Below are 19528 nucleotides of genomic sequence, written 5' to 3'. Positions count from 1 at the left end.
ACAGTCATGTATTCAGGAGACTGACTCGAGTGACCAGCGACTGGAGAAGTGTCTAAACGTGGCCATAAATTTGTGCATCTTCCTTCAGTGTTAGCTTGTAGGTTAAAAGGAAATCACGTGTGGAAAGAGTTCTAGAGGTTATTTTGTTCTGATTAATTTTTTGCCTTCATACTTGGTCTGTAACTTTTCCAGATACATCGGCTGAAATGCAGACAGCTAATTGATTAGGTCAAATAAGCTTCTGGTAGTTCTTGGCCCTCTTGGATCCGAACTCTGGCTGTGTTCAGGTTTTCTTTCTTCACAGTTCTGTTTAGCAAGCACAGTTCCTTGCTAAATTAACACAGTTGCTTGCTAAAAGAACTTTCTGCTCTGCTGGCTATGTTCAGCTGCATAAAATTTGCTGTCATATGATGGAGGATTTTAGAAATGAAATCTGGAAGTTCAAGTTTGTCTGACGTTCTGAAAGTCAGTACTATGTACTTGGTTACACATCGGATTTTACCTCTCTTGAGAGTTGGTTTTCCAAAAGAGAAATGGCCAGCAGTCATTCTTGTATGTATTATGAAAGTCTTAACTGGGTAGAAAAATGTTTCATAAACATCATTCATCACTAATGACCATAATTGTATGGTCAGGCTGCCATCTCAGAGCAAGAACCTCTGGAGTCCGAACACTAGAAATCCACTTTAGGAGCAGTAGATTCAAGTGAGACAGTGTTGACTTTTAACTTATGTCAGGAGGTCTCGACTGCATGGTAGTAATAGATTTTCCGTGCAAGTTTGGATAGAATGCCAAGTCATGAAAAGTGTAAGGCTAATTTGTCTTGGACAGATATGAACTCTCCACAAAATTTTTTTATTTGGCATTACTTCTGTATGAAAATATTGTCTTCTGGCACCTTCTCAGTAGACAAAATATCTTTAAAAATATAGGATTAGGAAATAATCTTTGTTGTGGTTTCTTTTACAGATAAAATGTTTTCTTTTTAAACTGTAAAAATATGAATTGCTCTTCCTTTATGGTGACCTTACTTCCTGTCCCGCCTGTCTGTGGATGCTTATGAAAACTGCAGAATCAAGAGAGTCACTTTTGTCTCTGCTGAACTTGTTAGGCTTCTCACCATCTTTAAAAGAGGTTTTTCAGATATTGTATGTGTATGACACGTGGCTGCCTTAATCATTTCTGAGTAAACAACTTTTCATCCCCTTTACCATATAGTGCCTTGTGCTGCAGCCTAAGGATTCACGCCAGTCCTGGTGTTCCCTCGTGAACACAGAGCTGGTACTGGGACGCTGCTTGGTAGACCGTGAGGTGGGCGTGCAGGCTGGCCGCGTGCTCCTGCTGCAGCCAAACCTCGGCTGTTCACTGACGGGGCGCTTGCCTACCATGCCGGTCAGCAGGGGCTGAGACAACCCCAAGGGTTTGGCACAGAGCTGGCAGCACCCCAGCCTTGGAGCCGGCTGCTGATTCTAGGGCTGGGTGCTCTGGCAGCAGCAGGTCCCTGTTAAAAGCAGGGTGCGGGCGTTTTTGGGGAGGTTGCTACGCTTCCGCAGAGACCTTGCAATCTTGAAGGTGGTTTTTTTTAGCTGCTCGGCAGCTTTAATGAAGAGACGCTGGGAGGCGAATTGTAATTTGTGGCAGTGCTTCTGATGGAGGGGTAAAAAAACCCCAGGCTGATTTATAGAGTTGTACATACTTATTTTTCTTTGACATGTAGATCTCTGTTGAGCCATGGCTGTTCAGAGCCCGCTGTGCCACCTAAGTGTGCTCTGGGAAAAGGCTTTTCCTTCCTGTTGGGCAATTCTGAGCAAAGCAGAAGTCTTGCCTGTTTATAAGGAAGCTAAGACGTATGACTTAGTGCGCCTAGAAATACAGTGAAACATGGTGTGTTTCTTATTTCGGCATCTCCTTTGTACAAATAATCTAATTTTGTTACTAGTACGAGCTAGAAAAATGCAAGCAATGTATTGCAGAAAAAATTTCTAGCAGTGGTTTGGTTTGAGATTCCTATAGAAACTGGGTCTGTAATGCACCAAAACTCATCCGTCAGAAATCAACGTGCTGTCACCTGTTGGCGTGATAGCTTGTGTTCTCCAAGGTCTGTCCTTTTGGAGAGAGCCCTCAGGTTTGGGAATCCCAGGGTTTAAGCATCAGCATCTGTGAGGCAGACTGCCATGGGACGTTCCCAGAGCTCCAGCTCCGTGTGGGAGCTCCTGGGAAATGCGGAATCGAAATTGGTTTGGTTGTTTTCCAGTTTCTGATGCCCTCCTGTCTGTGCTCGAGGTACGCGCAAGTGTTCCAAGTGAGAGGGATCGGTATAGGGTGTGCTTGGGAATGCCGGCGGTCCCAGTAAAACAGCAGGCTTGGTGAGCAAATGGAAACGGAAGGAAAGAGAGAGAGAGGTATATAATGACCTGAAGGAAATTCATACCTAGAGATTTTCTTCCCGTATATGGTTCTTGAGGGAAACACATACTTATGGGAGTGAAAAACCTTTTCATGTGTTTTCTTAGTCCCAATCTGAAAGAGGAGGGGAGCGAACAGCTAGTCATCTGCTCTGTGTTTCCTCAAGAGCGTCTGTGAGAGTGACTGATGCTTTCAGTGACGCTAGTTAATACTTAATTGTAGGGTTTGGGCACACTCGGTTTGTTGTTTTGTTTTTATTTTATTATTATTTTATTTTCTTTACATGATCTTTGGAAACCAGAGTAAAGCCATGGACGTACTTTGAATAGGCAGCCAAACTGAATTTCTGGGCGAAGGTTTCTGGCCAGGTGATTTTTTGATAGTGGTGTACCTGATAAAACTTGATCAAAGAGATTTTATTTTAATAGTTCATTCCTCTCTAAACACACCACTGTTGTTGTGGCACCATTTAATAAGGTGTTACTTTTCTAGGTCTCGTGGAATGCTTGTTTTCATAGTCTGTGGCTATTTGCATAGCTGTAATAGGAAGTTTACCAAGCTTTTTAATTGTTGGGGTTTTTGGTGGGGTTTTTTTCCCTCGATGTTTTGTTAATCTTGCTGGTTTTGTCTTTATCTGCAGGGCAGGATCAAACTTGTCCCTGACTTGACAGGGCAGAGTATGACATTTCAGTGTGCAAACAGTTTGCTGCTTGATTTGTGCAGTTCTTACACTTCTGTTCTGCTCTTTCAGTTGATGTAATTACTCTTTCAGTTGATGTAATTGCTGTTTTGCTTACCTGGTGGGTAAGCTAGACATGAGAGAGCACCAAGCTGTCTATCTTGCTAATCTACATTGACTTCCACCAGCGACAAAGGCAGCTGCTGGCATCTTTGAAGTGAAGGCAGTAGGAAATAAATAGCTTATCGTACCGGTTACTTGTAACCATCGTGCCTATCACTTTTCCTACCAGTAACAGATTTGCTTCAAGGGATTGCAGGGGAGGTGCTTTCTTGCATTTCACCCCTGAAGGTCGGCTCCCGGCTGCTTGCAGTCCTCTGTCTCTGGGAGGCAGGGTGGCATGTGGCTTTGTGCTCCCTTTTATGTTCTGAAACACCTTACCTGCTCGCATTCAGCAGAATTGCAGGTTATTTTAAGTTGCGGGACAAAACAGAAACTGGCAACTCTACCTACTAACGGCAAGCTACGAGCAATAAGACTTCAGAGACAATATGCATTTTTTTTATTATTTTTTTTTTAGCAATGCACTGGAGTATTTATAGTGAATAACTGGGTCAGCAGAAATATACCTGGAGAAAGCTTTTATCCAACATCTGTTGAATTCCACTTAGGCAATTTTGCTGTATATTTTCTTTACTTGCTATGAGTTCTTTTAAGTCAAGTATTTCTGAAGATACAATAGTTCTGCCTTAAAAGCTTTCAAACGTAGAGAGACTTAAACTTTTGCAGGCAACTCCTGAAAACCAGCTTGCCTGTATATAGGATAGAAGCATAAATCTATCAGCCTGATGCCTATTAAAATGCAAGATTGAGGAACTTATTAATGTTCCCCATTTCAGTCATGAGCATCTTGATAATTATTGGGACAAATCAACATCCTGTGGATATTTGCAATTATTCTGGCAATAGATACAATTTGCTGTTTCCTTTTCAAGTTTTGAGCCAACGCAAGCAGCAAATATAGAAGTTATATTTTTGCTTCTGGCTTTTTTTGCTGGTATTCCAGGATTGCATGTCTTCAGAAACACCGAGGTTACAGTAACTCTTCTTCCTCCTTGATTTAAAGCAAATATTTTTGTCTGAAGGACATGAAACAGCTCCAGCTGTGAAGGATAGTTTTTGCCTATATGTAAAACTAAACTTTTCCCCATAGGTAGCAGAGTTTTAAGATACACGGTAGCTCCCTTTTTGAAGAAGGGGATGGTAGGGTGAGAGCCTGTGTTGTAGTGTAGTGTCCTTCATTGCCCTAGTACGTTTATTTTAACATTTCCTTTTCAGTTTGTCCTTTCCTCATCTTAATTTGCTTTCATTTTGGTTTTGAGGGTGGTGGTGGTGGTGTTTGGCTTTTGCTTTTTCATTTTCTTTTTTTTTTTTTTTTTTTAAATCCCCCATATGCTTTGGTTCACCTTGCAGTATCCTCTTTTTGCAGACCTTTTATTCTCATTCCCAATGCCTGACTTCTCCAGAGAGTCAGTCTTTGGACTTGTTCATGTCGCTCACCAGAGTGCCTCTTCCAGGGGAGATTTATAGTCGAGGGAAGACGATAATTTCAGAGGTTAGTTGGCAAAATTAACTGCTGGGCAGGGAGGGAACATCTATGGCTGACAGAAATCATAAATAGCAATTAGGGAGGACTGCTAGTACCTGATTGTTAAACCCATGCTAGGAATGCATTGAAAGAAGGTGGGGGGGGAAGTACTGACACAGAATATTGGAGTCTTATTTTGGAAGGGGTCAGCCTTACTACTTTTTTAACCTCTGTAGTGAGGCGGTACTGGATATGGTGTGTCCACAAATGTAACCCCCCCAAGTGTGTAAGTAAAAAGGGGGTGAAGCATCACGCTTGCTTCAAGGGTCGGAAGGACTTCATGCCCAAGAGGAGCCTCTTCTGTTGCAGGCTGCTCGCACGCCACCCGTGGCATGCAGAATTTCCTAAATTTTACACTTGGCAGGAGACCTCCGAAGTCCTTCTGAGCAAAAAGGGTTTTGAGGAAGGCAGTTGTGATGTGGCCATATGGAAAAGGCTGATTCTCTGAAGAGCGTTTTGGATGTGATGTGTGAACTGGAAGGCTTAAAGCAAGGTTTCCCTGGCATGCCACAATAAATTTAGCTTTTCCCTGAAATTTGAGCAGGGCTATTTCCGTTGGTTTGGATAGCACATAATGCAGCCATCTCACCCCAGTGCTTCAGAGGTGAAATAGTCTTATTGACAAGAACAGTAGTTGCTTGTTTGCTGCCAGTGTTAGATCGCATGAAATTCTGTAATAATGCATAATAATACAGGAACCGATTTCTAGCAGGAATTGTGGTTGTAAGGAGACTCAACAAATGCCCCCGATGCCCAAGAAGTATGAACAGCCTGGAAAAGTGATGTATAGATGAATGTTGTGCTTTATTTTAATTTTTAAAATGGTCTGGAGTGGCATTTAGACTAGATTCCAAAGTTCACTGGAACGAGCCGTTCTGTCGGTCCTCTAAGTAGTGCTGCCTAAATTAAGACATGAAGAGGCCCTTTAAATTCTTTGTGTATGGCACTGGTGCTGCCATTCTTCTGTAAGCGTTGGGACGTGGGATTTCCAGCATGAGAATGCAGAATGCTGCGTGCAGCTGCCGAGCTGTAGCGCAGGTGGGGTGGAGGTACCTGCACACAGGCCTGCCCAGACATCAGGCGGGGTGGAGTCCAGCTGGATTTTTGTGCTGTTGTGGCATTTAAACGTTCCCTAGGCTAGGAAGGAGTGTGTATATATAGGCTACAAGAGATATAAAAAGCATCAAGACAAAACCCATCTCCCAAAATACCCCAGGCTGTGGCGTCTCGCCCCGCAGCGTCTCTCAGGAGCTATGGGAGCATGTGCTGCTGGGGCAGAATTATTCAGAAGCCCCAGATCCACCAGCTCCCACAGGATCTCGGTGCCCCTGGCTGTACCTGTTGGCAGTGCCGTCAGTCACAGCCCCCGGAGCCCCCCAGGCAGGACCCACCTGGCTCCGGCAGCGCCTGCTCATCCATCAGTCTCTGGTTTGGAGAGCTGTGGGTGCTCCCAGCCAACACTCACGTGCCCAGGGGACTTTTTTAAGAAGCTTGCAAAAATGCAAGAATTGGGTGCCTTTTAAAACACAGCGAGTTTGGAAGGGAAGCGCTTAGCTCGAGATCGGTTCCAGATGCTTCTGTTAAGTCTGTAATTGTCGTCATGGTGTACGAAGGAAAATAATCTTGGGGCATCCTTCATGAATTAACTGCTGGCTTAGAACCTCAACAAAATAACTTTGTTTTCAGAACTGTTTTCAAATATTTACTCATACCTCTGTACACACATACTTTCACATTTGACTTCAGTCATGTCTGGGATGGAGAGTCAAATGTTTTCAGTTATCTGTGACGATCTCTTGCTCTTCTGTTTTTTGCTTGTGAGTGTATTTGTTACAGTCTGTGTTTATTTGTAAGCATAAAAAAATTTGGGGATTGGTTAGATTGTTAGAGCAAAGATAATAACAATAATGATTAAAAAAGCCAAAAAAACCCTAACTTTAATATATGTTGGGTAGTTGGAGATGTGTATTAACGTGTTAACGCTCCTGTAGTCTAAACTAATGGCAGCTTTTTTGCCAGGTCCCATTTCTCTCATTTTCCTGGAACTGGACTGTTCAGGCTAGTGTTCGTATTATGCCATCGATATTTTTAGGACATAAAATGCTGATTTAAAAAAAAAAAAATCAATTCACATTGTCTACGTTAAGTAGTATCCCTCTAATATACACAAACAGCTTGGGAATCCATTCACTATGACTGACTTTTCTGAATGAAGTGGGCGTTTAATTAAATAAAGGAAAGGACCTGCAGTAATTTTCCAGTTTGCTAGTGCAGTTCTCCAGATTTGTCAATGCATAACTGCTCTTTGTCTCTTCTCAACATTTCAAATAGTTCTCCTTCCAGCTCTTCATTTGTACCTCTAGGCTAGTGCTAAGACTAGTCTTTTTTGTGCTGCTTAACAAAATGAAGTTCTTCTGATTAGAAAATTGACTGGTGTTATGGTAGGACTTGGAAATAAAAGCATTTTTGAACATTTCACGCGGTTTTAAATGTAACTTGATTTTTTTTACAAAAGGATCCAACAGCTTCATTTTTCTTTTCATTAGAATTTTGGGACTTTTTGCACACTGAAAAGAATGAGAAGCGCTTATAAAGGAGCCGTGGTTTCACTTCTTAAAGGCGGACTGAAAAGTGAGGGCAGGTAGAAGCCCTGTCAGAAATGAGAGAAATCCCGATTAAGCATTGTGTGTTCGTGGACCAGAATTTTCATTATGCCTGTCCCAAATTGGCAGCGTGGTACTCTCTGAAGATCTGGGATTTCAAATTGTGGTTAAGAATGGTTGTCGTCCTTTCATTGGAAGTGTCTCATTGTGTTTAATGGTTGTCTTTTTCTCTTTTTATTTTTTTAGCAATTTATAACACACCAGGAAATGCCCATCCGCTATGCTAGGAGCTTTTGTCATGATTTGAGAGACAGCGTGAACAAGGCTAATGTTTAAAGCCTTAAAGAATCGTCAGTAAAATTCCAGCTCTTGTACCACCTTTAGCGGCAGAACATTTTCCATTCAATCTCTTTTTGTCAGCAGCTTTATGCAAAAGGCTCTGACTTCTTCAACTCTGGGTACATCACGGTTAATGCAGTTTGGGTTATTAAAGATAAACTTTTTTTGTGTTATGAATCAGGAAATACACAGTCTTAATATTTACTGTCTAGCACACTGTATAATCTTTTACTTATGTTTTGAATAGATAACAGAGCTGGGACTGGGGTTTGCAAAGGTCTGAACTACAAAGACAGTTTAATTGTGGTTGTTTCAGTAAATTAGTTCAAATCTGCATTTTTCTTGTAGATACAATTTCCTTTTTATATACTACAGAAATTATTTTTTAGTTGCTAAACCTTGTGGAGTTCAAATTGCAACTGGTCATAGTTACTCCAAGAGAATTGCTAGTGAGGATGTATCCACAGGCCAAAAAAATGTGTGCTGTTGGCATCCTCCTTGAGTATCAGCAGAACAACCGTGGACGCAGATGAAATACATTGTCCCTGGAAACAGTCCACGTGGGCTGCACTGGAGCATAGTTTTTGAGCAGGCTGGAGAAGGCTTTTTGTTTGTTGCTTTCACCATTCATGGAAAGAAAACTTGGGGTTTATATCCACAAATTTCCACGCACAGACTTGAGCAAAAGCCATTTTACAGAGTGAGTAGACACGTTGGCTTGACGTTCTACCTGAGCTAACAAGCTCTCGGGAACTCAGATAAGCTTTGGTGCTGACTTTATCCAGGGGTTCACAAGACGTACTTCAGTTGGAAAAGAGTTCTGGGAGGCAAAAAAATAAGTTGTGTAAGGCTTCTTCTTAACAAACTACTTGGTTTGTTAAGAGGACTCAAGAGTGACTTGCACGATTAAAAGGTTCAGTAACTCCTCTGAGTGAAGTAGCAACATACCTCTGCCATTACACGGCGTGGATGTTGCCCACCAGATGTTCTCCAGATAACTGCAGTACTTTTATTTGCAGTTTGGTCACTGTTGTCTCTGATAAACTTGCGGACACTGCGCGTGCTAGCTTTTGTGTTACAGAGCCTGGATTTCAAACCTGATGATTAGCAACGTACTTTAGCTTACGAACAGCCATGAGGAATACTCCTGTTTCTCCAGGATTGTAGTATGGATTTGGTGGTGTACTTGCCATTTTTTCTGACGGCAAACTGTGGCCTTCCATTGCAGCCTATTGCACTAGTGCGTGGTGACGTTTCTCTGCCCATCCCGCCGGGCAATAGAGATGTGAAGTCACTCCAAGATGTGTCTTTTCGCATGAGATGCTGTAGCTCTGAGGTACATGGAGCTTTCGGGAGTTCAGTTGTGCTGCGGTATGCTGTTGCTCTGTGAGATGAGGCCTGTGAAAGCACGTCCCTTTCTGTGAAGTGAGTATGTGCAACTGGGCACCTCATTTCACTGTTCGTCTTCCCCTGAGGACTGGGGCATGTTTGCTTACTTTAGAATGAAAGAATAAATTTATGTTTCATTTTCACGAAGCAGAGTAAGGTAAGCTTGTCTGAGAGTAGCGATATTTCTGCAATAAAATTATTTGCAGCGAGAGATGTCCCTGGGTGAGCACGTGGTAGCAATGCAGGCTTCTTGTGGAAGCCAAAACTTGCCTTGCTGTATCTCTGCTCCCACCACATCGGGGGGAAATTACTTATTTCTGCCTTCAGGGTGATGCTTCTTAAGGCTGCAAATAAAAGCAAAGTTTTCTCTTTGCTAAGCGGGAGTACAGTATTTGAGGCAGCAACATGGAACGCTGCCTGTTTGCTAAGTGTTTTTCCATGTGAAATCAGAGCAGCACTCCCCTCCCCTCTGCCTTGGAAAAGCCCCGCAACCAGTACAGCCCTATTGTGGTTTCGTCTGCGTGCTCTCTAGAAGTCGCATTTTCACATGGACCGTCTGTGGTCTGCCGCTGATTTGGAGAAGCTCAGACTATAAGAGCCAAAGATACATCCTTTTTGGGAAAAAAAAAAAAAAAAAGGAAAAAAAAAAAAGCAAATAACATATGTTCCCATCTGTACAGGAAGAGCCAAGCTATAATGGCTGTTGTTCCCCTAATAGGATTAAGATTAAGAGTCTTGTCTTCTAAGCATTTCACTTAACCTGTACTCTGAGCCTGTTTTTTCTGAAATAGTTACGGGTAGTTGTAAGGACCTGTGTTTAGCCAGGATCAGTGTTTTAAAAATGAGGAATAGTGGTTTCTCAGCATTTTGTTTTGATGGAATACGTATTATGCTTAGTAATGTAAGCCACGATGAATTTACAGTTTTCTTGGGGGAGTTAACTTTTCACGTGCTATTTACATGGTGCAGCAGCACACTCAAAGCATGCCTTGTTCTGCAGAAAAAGATTTCTTTTACGTAAAATTTGGTCAAAGCTGATGTGAACTGAACCCGTGTGTTTGACCAGTAAACTTCCCTGTTTTTCAGACACATGCTATATTGGGTGCAGAAATTAATTCCATTTCTGTAAAAAAAAAAAAAAAAAAAAAAAAAGTAAATTATTGAGTCTGGCTGTTTCAGCACAGAAAGGGAACGACTGTGATCCCCTGCTCCCCCTTTTCCTCCCTGTCCCACCAACCCTTCATTTCCACATATATGCAAGAGCTCAGAGGTGCAATTCAAATCCGCTGGTATCCAGATGAAATAGTAAACCAGGATTTTAAAAAAGTTGTGTGCCCTGGAGTGAAACTGTGGGAGAGGCTGGGCATGGCGAATGGGTTTGCACCTCTCTGGCCTTACTGTCAGCTGTGACCCCTTGATATTCCATTTGAAGTGGGGAATGCGCTTGCTGACGGGACAAATCCTGAATGTTACCAGCCCAACCTCAGGGACTGCAAAGCTGCAGAAGGTCCTTGGAGAAACATGGCTCTCACCGCCGGCGTTTCTGCCGTGCGGTGGAGGGGCTTTCCTCGTGGGCTGGCAGTTCAGGGGGGAGCCTGCAGCTTCTGACACAGCCACGGCCACCAGAAAGGGTCACCGTATACTTCGGCAGTCAAACCACTGAGCCTAAGGGTTTGGCTGGTTTAGGCAGTCATTAAATTAAGCGTGCAAGTGCTGATTTATCTTAGATAATAAACTGCATCTAATTAAGTACGGTTTTTAATAAAACAATGGAAAAGATTTCCTGTACTTCCCTTCGAGGATGTCATAGCCCAGTAAAATTATTATTTTTGTAAACAGAAATGCCTTCTCCCCCAGGAAACTTAACGTCCTTTCAGTGCACGTGACAGCAGACTGACTTGCTGTAAAGCCTGTGAGAGGACCCGCTGTGCCCTGTGTCATTGTGTCGGAGCTGGTGGGTGGCCTGGGGTAACACAGCCCGGCACAGGGGGTGAGGGGTTGTTCAGGTTACAAACCCATCTGGTTAATGCTGCTCCTTGGAAATGGGAGTTAGTCGGTGATGCTAGAGCCACGTGCTGAGCATTGGTACGGGTGAGGAGGTGATGGTTACGTGGCATCCAGCGGGCTGATGTAATTTCAAGGGGTGGGGCTAGTCAAGGGGGAATCCAAGCCAAGCTGCTCTTCCAAAAAGCTCACAACTTGGAGATACTGGCTTCCCACACCCCGCCTCGGTGTATGTATATGTTCACTTCAGCCGACAACAGGAACCAGCCTCAAATAAGAGTTTGCTATTTTCATTCCCTCCTTTAGGCAAACTAAGTCACGAGTTCTACCTGCTGTTTGCCTGCAGCTGCTGGTGTTTATGGTGTGCACAGCTGGTACCGGTCCACGTCGGTTCAGTTTGGTATGCCCGAGTGTGCTTTCCATGGTTAACGTGTTACTGGGACAGGGGCACGGAGCTGGTGGCTTGGTGATCTGCAGCAACCCAAGCTCTGCCACCATATGGCATTACTTTGGAGGACCCAGCTTTGGACCCATGCCCAGCTCCCTCTTCTGACAGTCTGCTGGGCGTATTTCACTGCCGTACGAGGCTGAGCCGCTGAATGTGATGTGGACACGCTTGCTGGGGTTGGTAGCATTTGCTAAAATTTAGAAGAAGAACTTCTTTTGTAGTCTGGATTAGAAAGTGGCCCGGTCATCCTCAGCTTCAGAGATCCTGTTTTGCACTGGTTGAAAGAAAATAATGCAACAGCTGGTCATAGGCTCCTGGTAAAAGGCGTTTCTTGTTTTCCATCCCACTAATGCGCAGCTCTAAACAGATGCCTTAGATGTTGAAATAGGCAGAAAATCACAAGCTGCGTTTTTGGCTTTGTGTGCAGTGCTGGGGAAGGACCACTGTTGGTTTTTCAAAAAAATCACAGTTTTTTGGACTGTTGGTAAAAAGGAAGCGTTCCAAACTGATAAAGCCTCCCACTTGGTTGGAGGGGACACGTGTGCCCTCCTGCGGGAAGGAAAAGGCTGGGGGACAGACCAGGCTGTGCAAGCTCAGGGTTTGGGGAAGGAGCATTGGCTGGGCTGCCCTGTAGGGAGATTTTTGAGGCGAAGTCCATTGAAGATGTCTGAAATCTGCTTCATCCTGAGAAAGACAAGATTTTCAGAAAGAACATTCTCTTCTTTTTGTCTAGACCTCAAAATATTGGCCTCAAAATCTTCTGCTAAACCTGCCGTGTGTATACAAGCATCGGAGGGTATATTATGTTCCCAGTCTCCTGGAACAGAAAACAAATGTCTTCTGGCTTAATATTAGCCTGTGTTCTAATGTGGTAAATTGAGAAAATCAAGAGTGGCTTTGTCTGTCGTCTTCCCCCTCCCTTTCCCTCTCTCCCTTTCCCTCCATAAATTATGGCTGATTACACAGCTTTGGGCTTTATTCTGCATCTAATAATGTCACAGTTGCTAACGTGAATAACACAGTGCAGGAGGTACCCTTCTGCTGTGGCTGTTAGCCACAGAGTATTGTTGATAAAACAGGTTTCTATGCACACCAGGAAAATAAAATTGCAGAACGTGAATAGGAGAAAAGGCTTTCCATCTGCTTTAGCACACCTCTTTATCCTGATGTTTAAACTTGTTTCATTTTTTTCCTGATGGGCATTTTTCAAAGAGCAGCTGCTTGCCTGTGAAGGTCTATCCTAGCCGATGCTCATCAATTTAGCTGTTACTTTATTCACTCCGATGGCAGGCTAATCAACCTTTTCTTTTCAAGTGTGTCAAAGTGCTGAACATGAGACAGTTTGTAATTACGGAAAATGGGAGTACGCTTTCTATCCTTAGGGCAATTAGATGAAATGATTCTGCACTATGAGCTAATACTATAAATAATCACTTCCAGGGTTTTTTTTTCCTGAATGGTGAATGTTCCACTGAGCTTCAGTGGGCGGGGGGGAACGTAATGGCAAATAGTGATGATGATTTACAACATAAAGCCTCAAAGCATTTATAAAATGTGCTTCCACTGTTCTGAGCTCAGGTTATTAGGAATTTTTATACCAAACTGTGATTCTGATGTTTTCCTACTGCATGTTGTGAGAGGAAGAATTCATTTCTTTGCTGTTATGCTGTTACTGAGCGCCTCTATGCATTCAGAAAAAGAAGGAACGAACTTAAATGATGCTTTTAATTAAACTTGAAAGAATTACTATAAATGAGATTTTCTGTAAAATTTCCATTAAAAACGTAGGTACAATTTGCATTTTAGTACCGTTCTTTTTAGTCTGGTGTGATATATAGTCTGTGATAAGCACTGACTTCTAGTATTCTGCCGGCGTGTTTAGACACAGTTGAGTAGAGATGAAGTGGTACCAGGGCTGTGCTTCGTGAGGAGTTGGAACAGTCAAGAAGAGAGGTGTTCTTAATTTCCTGTGAAAGTAGCAAATGAGTTGACAGCTGCAAGCCACGATTAAGCAATAGATGTTTTAAAATGGGGACCAAGACTCTTGGTATCAAAGCAACAGCCAGTGAAGATGGGATGAAGGGAATTGACTCTATTAGTGCATGAGAAAAACAATCGGAGGAAGCTGAAGATAGTATTAACTAATTACTGTTAACTGAGAGTGCTAAGGGAAAGGAGGGGAAGGATGCAAATGATGGTGGAAAGAAGACCCAGTAGCTGGCGAATACTGATCCTCGTGATTTTGGCTTAAAGGAAGAAGGTGGTAGAAGGGAAGAGCTGCTCCTGTGAGCTGAATTTACGACAACAAGAGCAAGTTTTTTACCCCTAGTGTAATTGTGGGTGCTGTCCTGAGCATCCAAATGAAGTGCTAGCAGTTGATGCTCGTTTTGGGGTGAATGGGTGGGAACCTTGTTCCTGCTTCTTCCTGACCCCAGTGTTTTGCCAGAGCGTGGAGATGCTGTTGTGCTGCTGAAAATTACTGGAGCTCTTTGGAAGTCCCCCTTGGAGGCCTGTTTGCTGTTTCCCTTTGTTAGAAATTTTGGGTTAGGACTTTGTGACAGATCTGGCCATCTGGAGCTATCTGGAGCTGTGCTATAAAAAAAAGCAGAACCTTCTTACTGAGCTAGGTGTGGGTGGCGTTTTGACTTCAAATTGCTTCTATACTTAAGTCTTCGCTAAAACAGAATGCCAGTAAATAGTTCTGTGTTTGTTGTGGTAGAAGAATGTCATCTTCTTCCATGAAAACCTAAAAATCAAAGGAGAGCTTATTATAAGGTATGGTCAATGACACTGCTGACACACTCACCAGCTAATTCAAAACACATGGTTTATAACTGGTTTTTAAACTACAAACTATTCTAAAATTTTACTTAGGCTCTGTAATTGTGAGGTGGCTCAAAGAGGGATATGTGGTTTAAACCTATAGTTGCAAATGTTGACTTTACAGAGCTGTGTCTCTTAACGTTGCTGAAAGGAAAGGGATAGAAGGAATCCTTGTGGTGTAGAGATCATTAAAATGTGTTAAACTAAAATGATCTTAAATGAGATTCTTTTACATGTTTGTAACAAATAGGAAATAGCATGAAATTATACTTCTGGATCGAGTAGAGTGAACCAAAAGACTCAAGTTTGGTTGTTGTTTTTTTTTGTTGTTGTTGCAAAGATAGAAAGTGCTAATGGATGGGAAGGACTGCAAGGTGTGACGTTGTGCCATGAAAGTCAACATGACAAATGAATAGATCTTTTTCTTTGAGATAAAGGCCTTTGTTCAGGCTCTGACATAAACGTGTCTAATGCTGTTTATGCAAAGCCAGAAAGACAAAGAAATCTTACTTCTTAAATACGCTTTTGGTTATGCCTCCTCTGCTTGAATTGTTGGAGCAGTGGTTGAAACATCAGAGGTAGATTTTAGAACACTTTTACTAGGTAGCTTTTGATAAATGCGTACGCCAAACGTCTTTTGAAATGAGTCAACTTGTTTTTTCTTTTGTCTGTAGTAGATAATACTTGATGTAGTAGATAATACGAGACTTACGAAGTATTAGGCTTTGCTGGATTGTGTAGACTGGAGGAAAAGAAATTGTATGCCAAGTTTAGATTGGGTAAACCCAGAACTGCATGAAATCCCACTCTCTTCTCCAACTGTCAAGGTCTCATTGCAGTATTAGACTCTTAGTTTCTCTGCAGAGGAGGGAGAAAAAGCAGGATCTGGTGGTTTTAACTATGCTCTGCAGGCAGAGTTAATAAATACATCAAACAGTAAAACATATTCTGACAGGGGCTGTTGGGAAACTAACATTCAGTGCATTAGAAAAGATGAATGGTTACTAAGCTGATTAACTCATAACTCAGTATATCAACAGAGAGAATACTTTCTCTGTGCTTGATGCTGACTTCATTTTCCAGCTTGAAACTTCTGCCAAGAAAGTTGTTTCAACAGTGAAATGCTAGTTGATGGCTGAGATTGTTTGAAGGACAGCAGGCACAGAGTGAGCCATCTAGCCTGTAAGTCTGAAAGGCATCTGAGAGTCTTACCTTCCTGCTGAGACAGTGTTCTGAATCAAACCCATGGAAACCACAACATTATTGATATTGTCTCACGTGGCCGGTGAATGCTCAGTGCGGTTTTATTTCTTTCCTTTTCATCCTATTACTTTTTTTTTTTCCCTTGCAAAAAGGAATGTTAATATGTACTGGAATAAGCTCTTCTGAGTGCCGCATATCGTACTCTTCAATTTACAAGTATATCTGCAGCAGCGTTCAACAAATATCATTAATTTCCTAAATATGTCCTGTAAGAGAGTCTGGTAGAGTGTTACTGCTGCTGTAGTTTGGATTCCGGACAGTGAAGTGGATGCCAGAAATTGTGTCATAGTCTCTCAGCAGCAGCAGAATATTATTTTTTCTTGCTAGTTCTTCAGTGTGTTGGCCACATCACAAATAGACTTTGTTGTAATGCTAAAAACATTACAGCCTGCTACTTTCTCGTAAACACATTTTCACCTCCAGCTGAACTACTGAGTTCAAATGCTTCCATTGCCATAGCAGCGTTAAGTTTTGAGAGATCAATCTTAATTTGAGTTCAATAGTGTATGTATCAGAAGGAGTTAATGACCTCAGACCGCGGTGGTTTGGCCCAGCCATCTTGTGCTGCAGCGCCTTAGACGATGTAAGCTGGCGGGACAGGAGAGAGCCCAGGGGCCTGGGGCTGGTGGTCCAGCCACATGGGCAGGTGCTGCAGGAGAGGGACACCGAAAGGGGGGAGCCGGTGACAGGAGCATCCTTGGCAAGAACTAGGGATGAAGGGGGAGGTGTGAGTATTCAGTAGTGAAGGAGCCGAAAGGCATTTCATTTACCTGTTTTCCAACCTTTTCTGAATGCCACTTGCTTGGTACACTGGTCTCTTGCAGGATGGCTGAGCTGGTAACGTGATGCAACCGTAAAAAGAAGCAAGCAAAGAAAATCAAACTCCAAATAAGTGATACGAGATGAGTCTAATACTGATGAGCAAGTATAAATGGTGTTGTGTGTGCACATGGTGATGAATTTGGGACAATATGACATGTCTCCATAAACTTTCTGGGGGAAAGAAGCCAGGAAGAAATGCCTGAGCTAAGGGACAGTGGTAGCAATAAGTATGAGCTGATCTGGCTATATGTAGGTTTAATATTTGAAGCTTTCAATATATGGCAATAGGAGCTTTTAGGAAAGGCTCTGTGTGGCTCTCACCACTTGCGTTGTGTGTTGTCCGTGCTACCCCTAACTGGGCTCATTAGAGCTTTCTTACCTATAAAGGGGCTGTGGTTGCCTGTGAGAGCACTATATGGCTATGTTATTCAAAACAAATACTTGATCTATTTGTAGTTATCAGCTGAATGCAAAGCTCCTGAACTGTTGTAGATAATCAGTTTCTAAAAGTTACATTGAACCTGCAATGATTATGTGTTTTATGTTGACCTGAGAGTTCATTTCCATTTTTCATACATGGTTTCTTTAAACAATCAACAGTATCCACTTCTAAGTACATACAAACACTAAATATTTTACTAGGTGCAGTAATCTAACAAAGTTCTTGGTCTGTTGGATGAATGTTTATTTCACACAAAAATGTGCCGTGTTTAGCTATGACGTTTTTTTCTAAGTTGTGTCATGCAAGTGTGCCTTTTTATTTGGATTTTGCTTCGATGTCTTTTTTCAGATACTACATGCTTAAGTTTTTTCAAGGGGTCCTAATGCTCAGTTTTCAGAGTCCTTGATTCCACAAACTGAAAAATGCAGTTGAAATAAAAGTCAATGCTACTCTTGCTGTGCCTCAAAATTGCTACTAAAGAAAACTAAATATAAGTAACACATCTGCAGTTCTCCAAAATATATATTGCTGCATGGCTACAAAGCACATCTGGAATCAGATTGCAGCCCAGTAGTTTCAGGGTCATGATGTTCTCAGCTCCATGAATAGACTTTTGGTACAGGATTTGGTACCTTCTTTTGTACCATTTTTGTACAATTTGGTGCAGCAACAGGGAAGTTGCTGATTCTTACTATAAGATACTTACTATAAGATACTTTTGCTACTTAACATCACCCTTACTGAGTTAAGAACACAGCTATTGGGAAACACCTCTTCGTATTTATTGTTCAGCAATACCTGAATGCTTAAAAATGCTTAAATTGCTCAATATTTTATAAGGTTCTGATATTTCTTCATGCTTTTTAGAGTAGAAATTGCAGCTTCTGGTATTGTTAATGCTCAGGATTCTCCCGTTTCCTTTTTCTTAAATGTCTTCAGACAGAACTCGTTGCATTGATGTTATGTTCAATAAAGAATATGATGTTTTTTTCAATGAAGAAAGCTACCTGAATTTCCCCAAAATGTTGTGAATTTGTTTTGACCTTGCTGTCTTTAGAAAAATCTGGAGATTGTGCTTGTTTGTTCCTGGAGAAAGTCCAAATAAGTCACTGAGAAGAAATATCCATCTCGCTTCTGTCGGTCTTTATGTTCTGAAAAGTGAATGCTTCACCACTCACAGAATGGTAGCACTTGGAGGGGGGAATGTGTGTGGGGTTTTTCGTTTGTTTTCCTGCCTGGATGTGAACGTCTGATTGTAGTTATTGTTGGGATTTGTTTTATCTAATTCTCAATTGACTCTTTCTTACTTTGCAGCTTTGCCCTGTCAGATGAAGCATACAGATCTTTAAGGGACCAGGACAAAGACCAGTGCATCCTTATCACAGGAGAGAGTGGAGCCGGAAAAACAGGTAACAAGCAGCTTTGATCTTACTGAAAAACATTCAGAGTTATTCGGAGTCTTGCAAAGTGATGCTAGAGTCTGAGAGCTGAGAGACACCGGTATCGTTTTGTGTCTGGTGATTGCAGAAGGTGGATGCTGTCGTGCTTGTTGCTGCTGGTGTGAACTTACACAAACCAGTGTTTTTTCACGTGGTCACCATGGTGCAGTCCTATGGCATGTTGACACAGTGTCCTCATCAGTATGCAAAGTCATGCTAAAGTAGTGCTGGTTTGTGATGGAGTATTGCAAGGGCTGGAAAACATTGCGGCTCTCCCTGTGGGAAACGTGAAGATGGAGAAAACTGAATGTTCTTGGTCTTCTAGAGTAGAAGACAATCCTTTAATACTTTTGCATGTCTTTTATTAAATGTGTGCCTTTACACTGGATTATGCTATTTATCCAAGGAAAATAAATAATAAGAGCTAATTACTTTGGAAATTTTATCAGTCTTTTGCATGCTGTGCTCAGCTGCAGTTCTAAGATTGGCCTGTGTACCAGAACACTCTGCTTCTCAGGCAAAGCTGAAATTGCCTTGAAAATGACTGCTAATTTGTAAACTGGAATGGCAGAAATCAAGTGAGGTTTGCATAACTGCGGAATGTTTTAGATAGATCTTACAAAAGAAAAAAAAGCCAGTTATTTTCTGAAATAACAATATAAAACCGAGGTGACTTGCAAAAGAGGCAGGGGATAGGAACGCATGCATCTGTTTCCATGTAATTTAAGAGATTTTGTTCTCTGAATCTGAGAAAACGTGGAGCTTTGTATGCATGTACTGAGCAAGACTGAAGGTGAGTAACAAGAAGTTGCTTTCCAAGCCCTTTGTGAAAATGTGAAGTGTAGGTTTCGTCTTTGTTTTCCTTTGCCTGATTAGTGGCAGCCAATTGAGAGGTCTTGAAATCTTGTAATACAATCCTTCTTTTCAGTTCAGTAATGTGAAAACACATGTGTATTCAATAAAAGTGTACATTAAAATAATCAGGTTCTTATTAATACGGTTGTTAGAGAGTCTGTCTAGGAGTTCAGACTTCAGCAAGGAGTTCTGTACCGGTATTACCTAATGTCTTGACTTCCTCAGGACCTGTGAATTACCAAGCACCTCATACAATCGAGGTCCACCTTTTATTCATTTATTTATTCGGTTGAAAGGGGTAGCAGTGCTTGAGTTTCTGAACTCCTGTTTGTAGAGAATATTCTGGTAGTTTTAGGTTTGTACAGAGA

The 19528-nt window shown here is 42.0% G+C and overlaps 1 protein-coding gene across 4 annotated transcripts in view; it reads left to right on the top strand.

Annotated features, from left to right (window-relative positions):
• Positions 1 to 19528, top strand: part of MYO1B (myosin IB) — a 113262-nt gene that overhangs the window by 32087 nt on the left and 61647 nt on the right. For all 4 annotated transcript variants that reach the window (XM_055811731.1, XM_055811730.1, XM_005241317.4 and 1 more), the window contains exon 4: positions 18181 to 18275. In XM_055811731.1, coding sequence (XP_055667706.1) covers positions 18181 to 18275 — 95 coding nt within the window. The remainder of the gene's footprint in view (positions 1 to 18180; positions 18276 to 19528) is intronic.

This window comes from Falco peregrinus, chromosome 8 (genome assembly GCF_023634155.1).
Source record: "Falco peregrinus isolate bFalPer1 chromosome 8, bFalPer1.pri, whole genome shotgun sequence".
In the NCBI taxonomy this organism is placed as follows: domain Eukaryota; kingdom Metazoa; phylum Chordata; class Aves; order Falconiformes; family Falconidae; genus Falco; species Falco peregrinus.
The sequence above is the reverse complement of the archived record's forward strand: the minus strand, read 5'-3'. Positions and strand labels throughout refer to the sequence as shown.